Source organism: Sparus aurata, chromosome 6, assembly GCF_900880675.1.
Source record: "Sparus aurata chromosome 6, fSpaAur1.1, whole genome shotgun sequence".
Lineage (NCBI taxonomy): Eukaryota > Metazoa > Chordata > Actinopteri > Spariformes > Sparidae > Sparus > Sparus aurata.
The window spans coordinates 5,030,888-5,039,348 of NC_044192.1; the positions used below are offsets into that span (position 1 = coordinate 5,030,888).

At 40.9% G+C, this 8,461-nt stretch overlaps 2 protein-coding genes across 2 annotated transcripts; one reads left to right on the top strand and one right to left on the bottom strand.

Annotated features, from left to right (window-relative positions):
• Window positions 1-361: 361 nt before the first annotated feature.
• hesx1 (HESX homeobox 1) lies at window positions 362-2,572 on the bottom strand. Its single transcript, XM_030421393.1, has 4 exons — window positions 2,402-2,572; window positions 994-1,160; window positions 806-907; window positions 362-617 (listed from the first exon to the last, which is right to left on the bottom strand). Exons 1-4 carry the CDS (start codon window positions 2,514-2,516, stop codon window positions 438-440), a joined length of 564 nt encoding a protein of 187 aa, XP_030277253.1. The 5' UTR covers window positions 2,517-2,572; the 3' UTR covers window positions 362-437.
• A 3,388-nt stretch (window positions 2,573-5,960) lies between these two features.
• LOC115582906 (zinc-binding protein A33-like) lies at window positions 5,961-7,817 on the top strand. The gene has a single exon (XM_030419143.1). The coding sequence runs from the start codon at window positions 6,365-6,367 to the stop codon at window positions 7,778-7,780; it is 1,416 nt and encodes a 471-aa protein (XP_030275003.1). The 5' UTR covers window positions 5,961-6,364; the 3' UTR covers window positions 7,781-7,817.
• Window positions 7,818-8,461: the final 644 nt, after the last annotated feature.

Sequence of the window (8,461 nt, forward strand, 5' to 3'; positions counted from 1 at the left end):
GTGATTCATGACGCAATTCAAACAGGATCAATAAATTATTTGTCTCTCTTCGCTCATTAAAAAACAAAGTTTGCCATCTAACTGATCCAGTTTAATGGCTGTGTGCTGTGAATTACTGCGGGGGACCAACTCAACATTCAAATACTTTAATTAGCTTTAATTAGACTTTGTACATTCAAGAGAACAGAAAGCTATTCACAAGTTAAGACACTTTACAGATCATTAAACAAATCTCTTAATTAAACAAAAACTGCTGAATCTGTACGACAACACATCAGTCCTTGTTTTTGTCTAATGCAAACATTAAATCCAGATTTGTAAAAAAAGAAAAGTACAAATCAAATTTTGAATTTTTGTCCTGACATTTAGAAGGAAGAGAGAAGAATCTGTTAGATGAATAAATATACACGTTGAGAGTCAGAAACAGATCGAGTCCGTCAGCATCGCTCCTCCTCTTCCTCCACCTCCTGCTGGAGACGAGAGGCGAGCCGCTGGGCCTTCGGTTGACCCGTGACCTCGTGTCTGACCCCGAGGTCGGCCACGGCCGTCTGAACCAGCTGAAGGCGGGTCTCTCTGAGGGAGCGCCTCAGCTTGGCCCGCCGGTTCTGAAACCAGATCTGAGAGAGAGAAAGAATGAAATTAACATGACGTAGGATAATGATTTTCTTCTCTCTTCTTTAATTTGCATGCTTATATTCAGAGTTTTCCCTTGTTTTGATTGTTCATTTTAAAGCAACAATATGTAGAAATTGGTGTGTGTGTGTGTGTGTGTGTGTGTGTGTGTGTGTGTGTGTGCAGTCTGTACCTGTATTCGGTCCTCGTCCAGGTCCAGACGTCCTGCCAGCTGCTCCCTCAGCTGGATTCCTGGATAACAGTTCGCCCGAAACACCGTCTCCAGCACGTGCACCTGCACACACACACACACATAGATTAACTTCTCTGGATCTATTTGTCTGAATGATTAACTGACAGACTGACTGATTGATTAATTACTTGGCTGTTGGTGAAGGCTGTGCGTGGTCTCCGTCCGATGTACCAGTTAGATGTGGGCCTGGAAGACTTCAGCTGCTGAGGATGATGATGATGATGATGAGGATGAGGATGTTTAGAGGACAAACTGTCTCCTGTGTTTTCTTTCTCCGCTCTGATCTCTTGATTCACTGCAAACAAAGAGGAAGAAAATCACATCACACATGAAACAGGTTAAATAATATTTACATCGTGACAAACAATCAATTTACTCTCACAACATTAAACAGGGTGAAGGAACGTTTCCGTCCTGTTGAATTAAGACTTTTGTGTCTTAGCTTCAACAGATTTTAAACAAACTGATATTCAAATTCAGCAGATTATTGTCTTACAGTTATATGTTAACTTCATATACCCAGAAAACAACACAAATTTGCTTGATTTAAGAAAAAAAATCACCATTATGTTCTTCACTTCTTAATTTTATGAAACAATTCGATATTAAGTTCAGTTAATTTAGCTAAATAAGAAAATGACCTCATCAATGAATGTGGAAACTAGAGAAGCTAAATTAGCAGGAGTTTGTTTGAGAGTTTATTTCGAGGTTTCCTTCTCATGTTCTTCTGTTGTCCCATAAAAATTTGGTTGCAAGAACTTATTAAAACCAAAAATGTAAATTGAACTACATTCAGGCGACTGAAACTGAAATGATTGTAGGTGGATGTAATAAATGTAGCAGGTAAGTTTGGAAATTGGAGGGAAAAATGATAAAGAATACTGATCCCAGGAGTCATGTGATTTCAATAAATGGATGCAAAATGCATTTCTTTAAAAAAACAAAGAGTTGGTATTGATCAAGATTAGATCAAGATCACCGATTCAGTCTTTAAGTGCAGTTACATTTCTGTACAGGACATCGTTCACATTCACACGGAAGTAAATTCAATGTTCAGTGTTGAAGAATAGATTTAAAAATCCTGCTGTAGGTTCTTTAAAGTCCTGAATGCTCCAACGCTGCGACTCTCACCTGTTTGAAATCGAGCCTTTTGAGCTGCACTTTTACTCTTTAGTCTTGTCTCTTTTAAACTTCTTCTATTTTAACTTACTTTCCTGTTTCTAAACTTGTTTAAATGTTTTGTTTCTTGGTGTCTTCATTCTTGTTTTGAATGTCTTTTTATACGCAAATTTTAATCTCTTTTAATATAATTTTATGCCTCTATATAACACTTTTCATTGTCTTGTGTCTGAATTTTTGCTCTATAGATAAACCTCACCTTGCCTTTCTTTTTCAACTCTGGCAAACACATCTAGAAATACTAATTCAATTCCATTTTTCCTGTATATTTACAGGATCAGATCATCACAGTCTTTGCTTCATCAATAACAAACAGACTCTTTGAACGGTTCAGATTGAGAACTCGTTGCTCCTCACCTGTCCAGGGTCGGTGCAGTTTCAGGCAGTTTCCAGGGATTTTTTCCGGCTGCAAACCCAGAATCCGCTCGATAGAAAAAAACACCGGCCGGCTTTCTTCTGTCACAGACGCCATAATGATTGATCCGACTGACTGATCAATACACAGCCCCTAAGAGAAGGAAACTCCTGGCATGCTCATAAAAAAAACTACACTGAAACCCCCCAAAAAATCATTCCAGAAGTTGATTTTCTCCCTAAAGTTCTCTGGACTCTAAACTCAACTGTAGAGGTGAGTGCAGGTTCAGTCTGAGGCACATGTGAAGCAGCAGGAAGACAAACTGCTGAGTGCTGATTTAAATGGGAGTGGAGGATTTACACCGGCCACCAATTAGAATTAAGAAGTGGTTTTCCATGTGAATGAGAATCCCTGAGGTTCCTCACAGCAGCTAATCTCTGTTGGGTGTGTGTGTGTTACTGAAATATTTACATTTTTAGTTTCATTGTCAAATCCTTCAACTCTGCAAACAGAGAGTACTTCACAAACTTTGCAGCTTCTGTGGGAGCAGTGATGTATTTGTGTACCTGAGTTTTCCCTCATGTGACACTCTGAGAGCGGATGTGTGAGATTACGACAAGGAACCTTTTTAAAAAAACCATCACAGGTGTCACATGAAGCACAAAAGCATCATTGTGCCCTTTTCTTCTGAATTACCAAAGTAGAAAATCAGTTTAGTTTTTCTCTCTCTATAAAAAAAATATGTCTGTCCTTCTGCTGCCGGGTTTAATCTAATAATAATAATAACAATTATAATGATGGCAATAGTGATGATCCGGTGAGGATCCGCTAATACTATTAGCCTAATCTGTGTGTGTTGTGATGCAGATGAAGCCCGGAGCGTCTGAATGCAGGTTGAAGCAGCGGGGAGGAACAAACCTTTTCAGAACCAGATTAGCTCCTAATGAGGGAGTGAAGCAGCTTTAAACCAACAGCACACTTGTTTATTTAACCCTCAATGAAAAAGGGGGCAGGATGTGATGAGTGTAGAGAAAGGAAGGCCATTAAAGGATCAGTTCACCCCCCAAAAAATTAACTTTAGTAATTATCTACTCACAGCGATGCTGATGGAAAGTCAGGTGAGTCACAGCGAGACTGGGAACTTGTTTTAAAACACAAAAAACAACACACATGTACGTAAAATGGCTCCAAACAGCTCATTCGGTCGAACCCAAGCCTCCAGGATTGTTATTTACACCCTTTTAAAAGCTGATATCTTCAGTGTAGCTGAACAGTGAACAGGCCACATTTACTCCAGCTGTTTCGGAGAGTGTTGCATCTCTGTTTTGCTTTATATTTGGCAATTCTTTAAATCCCTTAACTGATTTATTCACTGTCTTTTTGAGAATTAGGTGAGAAAACCACTATAAATCTGCTTTTAAAGCAGTGAGGTGGTAGGTTAGTGTAACGAGGTAAAACAGGGACAGAGATCAGTCGGCTTTATCCAAACTGCACCAGCCACACCTTTTAAACTCACTAATTAACATGTTGCATCTAGTTTTTTTAACCCACACATTAACAGAAATGTTAAAAACAACAATTTGTGGGTTTAGTGGGAGTTAAATGGTGATTTCTGGATCGTTTCCTCGTCCACCCAGAACTTCTTTGCATCATCTCCTGCTAAACCCTGATAGTCAGATTGAGCTCAAACCTGGCAACCTCACCGTATCAATAAGACTTCCAGCACAAAGTCACTAAACCTGTTTGTTCTGCTGTTTGCCAAGAGATAGTTCATGTATGTGATGTAATTTTTTAATTGTAATCTAGGTAGAGCCAAGCGAGCTGTTTCCTCTTTAACCCAGTCTTTGTGTAAAGGTTAAACACATGTTGTAGCATTGTTTCATGTTAAGTGTTATATTATAACATGTTGTGTCAGTGATGTAATTTAAACACTGGTGTCTGTAGGACGTGTGAATAACTCTCTGGATCACTAGACAAAATGTCAACGGTCTTCTAAAGTTGCAGTGTTCTGATGGTCCGTTAACAGTTCTCTTGAACAGTTCACCAGATTCTGAACCACTGCAGTGACATATTCATTTATAAATTAAGGAAAAAAGACTAAAACATCTGTACCTACAGATGTGCAGACAGCATCTGTTCCTCCCAATGACAATTCTGATACCAAAGCACTAAACAAATCTCTTAAAGTATCATCACAGAATACTCCTGACTTGTATAGGTTATGGATACGTTACGATACATTACGTCACCTTTTTGTTATGTTATGTGATGCTGCGCTACATTACACTCTGTAACGCTTCGTTACATGTTGTTACGTTCCATTGTGTTGTACTACATCATTTTAGGTTATGTTACATTATGTTGTGTTGTGTTACGTTGTGTTTCCAGACGTCATGTCAAGTCATGTTCTGCTGTGTAACTTAACACATTATATGCCATAATGTTGTGTTATGTTATGTTGTGTTGTGTTGTGTTGTGTTATGTTACATTGTGTTTTGTTGTGTAACATTACATCAGGTTATGTTTTGTCACATTTTTGTTACGTTACCTTATGTTACATTATGTTATGTTGTGTTCCGTGGTGTTATGTTACGTTGTGTTTCCGGACGTCATGTCATGTTATGTTGTGCTGTGTAACATAACACATCATTATATGCCATAATGTTGTGTTATGTTACGTTACGTTGTATTGTGTTATGTTACATTGTGTCGTGTTGTGTAACATCACAACAGGTAACGTTTTGTTACATTTTGTTACATTCCGTTATGTTATACTACATCATGTTATGTTACATTGTGTTATGTTATGTTGTGTTCTGCTCTGATAGTTTCCGTAGTGTTATGTTATGTTTTGTTTCCGGATGTCATGTCATGTTATGTTGTGCTGTTACATTGTGTTGTGTAACATTACATTACATTATATGCCATTATGTTTGTGTTATGTTATGTTGTCTTGTGTTGTGTTATGTAACATTGTGTTGCGTTAAGTTATGTTATCTATCAATCAATCCATCAATCAATCAAAGCTTTATTGTCATTTTCTTGTACCAACAAAGTAATTCAACAAAAATGAGATCACGTTTCTACAGGATCAATAACAGAATTCACAATAAATAACACACAATATATAAATATGATAATTCCAGATCAGCAGTTCATCAATCTGGCAGCTTGTGGAAGGAAGCTGTTGATAAGTTTGTTACTTCGACCTTTATGACTCCGGAACCGTTTTCCTGATGGCAGCAGTTCAAAGAATTTGTGGAGAGGGTGGGAGGCGTCCCTGATGATGTTGTGTTATATAACACTTTGTTATTGATGTGCTCGAAGCTTGAAAAATCTCTTAGTAGCACAGACGTGTACATGTGCTGCTGGGTCACATTTCAAATAAGTAAATAATGTGTGGCAGTACAAACATCCACCGATACGTTTCCAGCATGTAGGCAGTATCACAGATGTTTCCTGATAGTGGTATCTGTATCGAAGCAACCCCAAACTCTTTGAAAACTCAATACTTTTTCTGTCATTTTCAAAGTAGGGCAATCAGACAATCAAGCTCCCTCGACAGTGGTTGGTAAGACGTGACACTGAGACCAGTTTTAATGCCTCTCTCGAGCTCTTATGTCATTATTCATACAACCAAATGTGCATCCAGGGCAAGAATGTCAGGAATCTCATTACCGCATGAATATTTTGGCACCAGAACACAAACATAACCTCACTGAAGCTCCGCCTCTTACCTGCAGCACCTAAGACGTGCCCGGAACATTCTGTCACTCTTCCTCGTTGACACACTGACAGGAGAACAGTGATCGAGATTCACCGACAGAACTCAAACTAACATCCACTGAGAGAGGATAGTGAGAAGAGGGACTACCGAAGAACTGAAACCTGCTCCAGCTCTCCACATCAGTGTCAGTGAGGAGCCACGAGGACGAGACTGAACCGGCTCGGTGTTTACGAGGAAAATGGATTCACATTCAGAGAAGGATCTCGCCTGTCCCATCTGCCAGGACATCTTTAAAGACCCTGTCGTCCTGTCATGCAGCCACAGCTTCTGTAAAGACTGTCTGCAGACCTGGTGGAGAGAGAAACTGATACAGGAGTGTCCAGTTTGTAAGAGAAGATCATCGAGAAGTGATCCGCCGTGCAACCTGGTGTTAAAGAAGCTGTGTGAGGGCATCTTACAGAAGGCGAAGAGGAGAACTTCAGGTGTACCACCGAGTCTCTGCAGTCTGCACGGTGAGCAGCTCAAACTCTTCTGTCTGGACCATCAGCAGCCGGTGTGTCTCGTCTGTCTGCACTCAGCGACGCACAGCGGGCACAAATTCACACCTGTCAGTGAGTTTGCACATGATCACAAAAAGGAGCTCCGGCAGTCCCTGAGGCCCTTTCAGGAGCGACTGAAACACTATGAACGAGTTAAAGGAAACTATGTCGACACGGCAGAACACATCAAGGTCCAGGCCCGACACACAGAGAGGCAGATTAAGGAGAAGTTTAAGAAGCTTCATCAGTTTCTAGAAGAGGAAGAGGAGGCCAGGATCTCTGCTCTGAGGGAGGAAGAGGAGCAGAAGACTCAGATGATGAAGAAAAAGATGGAGGCTCTGAGCAGAGAGATAGCAGCTCTGTCAGACACGATCAGAACCACAGAGGAGGAGCTGAGAGCTGAAGACGTCTCGTTCCTGCAGAACTACAAGTCTGCAGTAAAGATAATCCAACAGCGCCCCCTGCTGGAGGATCCACAGCTGGTCTCAGGAGCTCTGATAGACGAGGCCAAACACCTGGGCAACCTGAGCTACAACATCTGGAACAAGATGAAGGAGAAGGTCTCCTACACTCCTGTGGTTCTGGATCCAAACTCCGCTCATCCAGAACTCCTCCTGTCTGCAGATCTGACCGGTGTGAGACGTGCACAGAAACAGAAGCTTCCTGAAAACCCAGAGAGGTTCGATCACTTCCGCATCGTCCTCGGATCTGAGGGCTTCAAATCGGGGACTCACAGCTGGGACGTCGAGGTTGGAGAGAACACGGAGTGGTTTGTTGGTGTCGCTGCCGAGTCGGTCCAGAAGAAAGGAAAACATCCGTCTCTTTTGTGGAGAATTGGATACTTTGATGGTAAATACACCGCGCGCTCCTTATCGGATCCCTCCACGGTTCTGTCGGTGAAGAAGAAGCTGCAGAGGATCAGAGTTCATTTGGACTGGTACAGAGGAAGTCTGTCGTTCTTTGACCTCGACACAAACACACACATACACACAATCACACACTCTTTCACCGAGAGGCTGTTTCCTTACTTTAACACAGTGAACGTCCGCCCACTGAAGGTAACACCAGTGAAGCTCTCTGTGAGGCCGAGCTCAGACATCAGCACTAAGGCCTAGAAGTCCTCCAATGCAGAGAACATGCAGAAAGACTTGAACTGGGCTCAGATTTGTAAAAGAACATCCTGATCGGAAACCAGCTGCAGTAACCAAATCAAACATGTGCAGTTATCTCCTCCTGTAACAACACAGTTTCTGTTTTATGGGGTAGTTGACTGCTGATTTCTTGATCGTTTACTCATTCTCCCTGGACTTCTTTGCATCATATCCTGTTAAAACACCGATAGTCAAATTGAGCACAAACCTGGCAACCTCAGTGTAACAATAAGACTTCAGGGACGCTGCACAGAATCTGAACCTGTTTGTTTTGTCATTTGCATAGAAATAGTTCCACAGTATGTCATTTTATTTCTGAAATTTCAATTTGGCTAGAAGGTAGATCAGAAAGAGCCAAGCGAGCTGAGGACACGTTCATTGTTACTGTGCAAACTTGACAGAGCTGTTAAATCATGCAAAGTATTTTAACTCTTCCTTTCTTTATTCCTTCTTCTAGGAAATGTATTTTACTGTCTCACTCTCACCAGGAACAAAGTGACACCAGGTGGTAACTGTACAAAAACTCCAAACCACAGACAAATATTGTAGATTAATCCTGATGTCTTACTGGTGATCAATTAAATAGTAGCCCCACCAGTTTTACACTTTGATGTGTGTTTAAAACTTCTGCATAGGCCAATATAT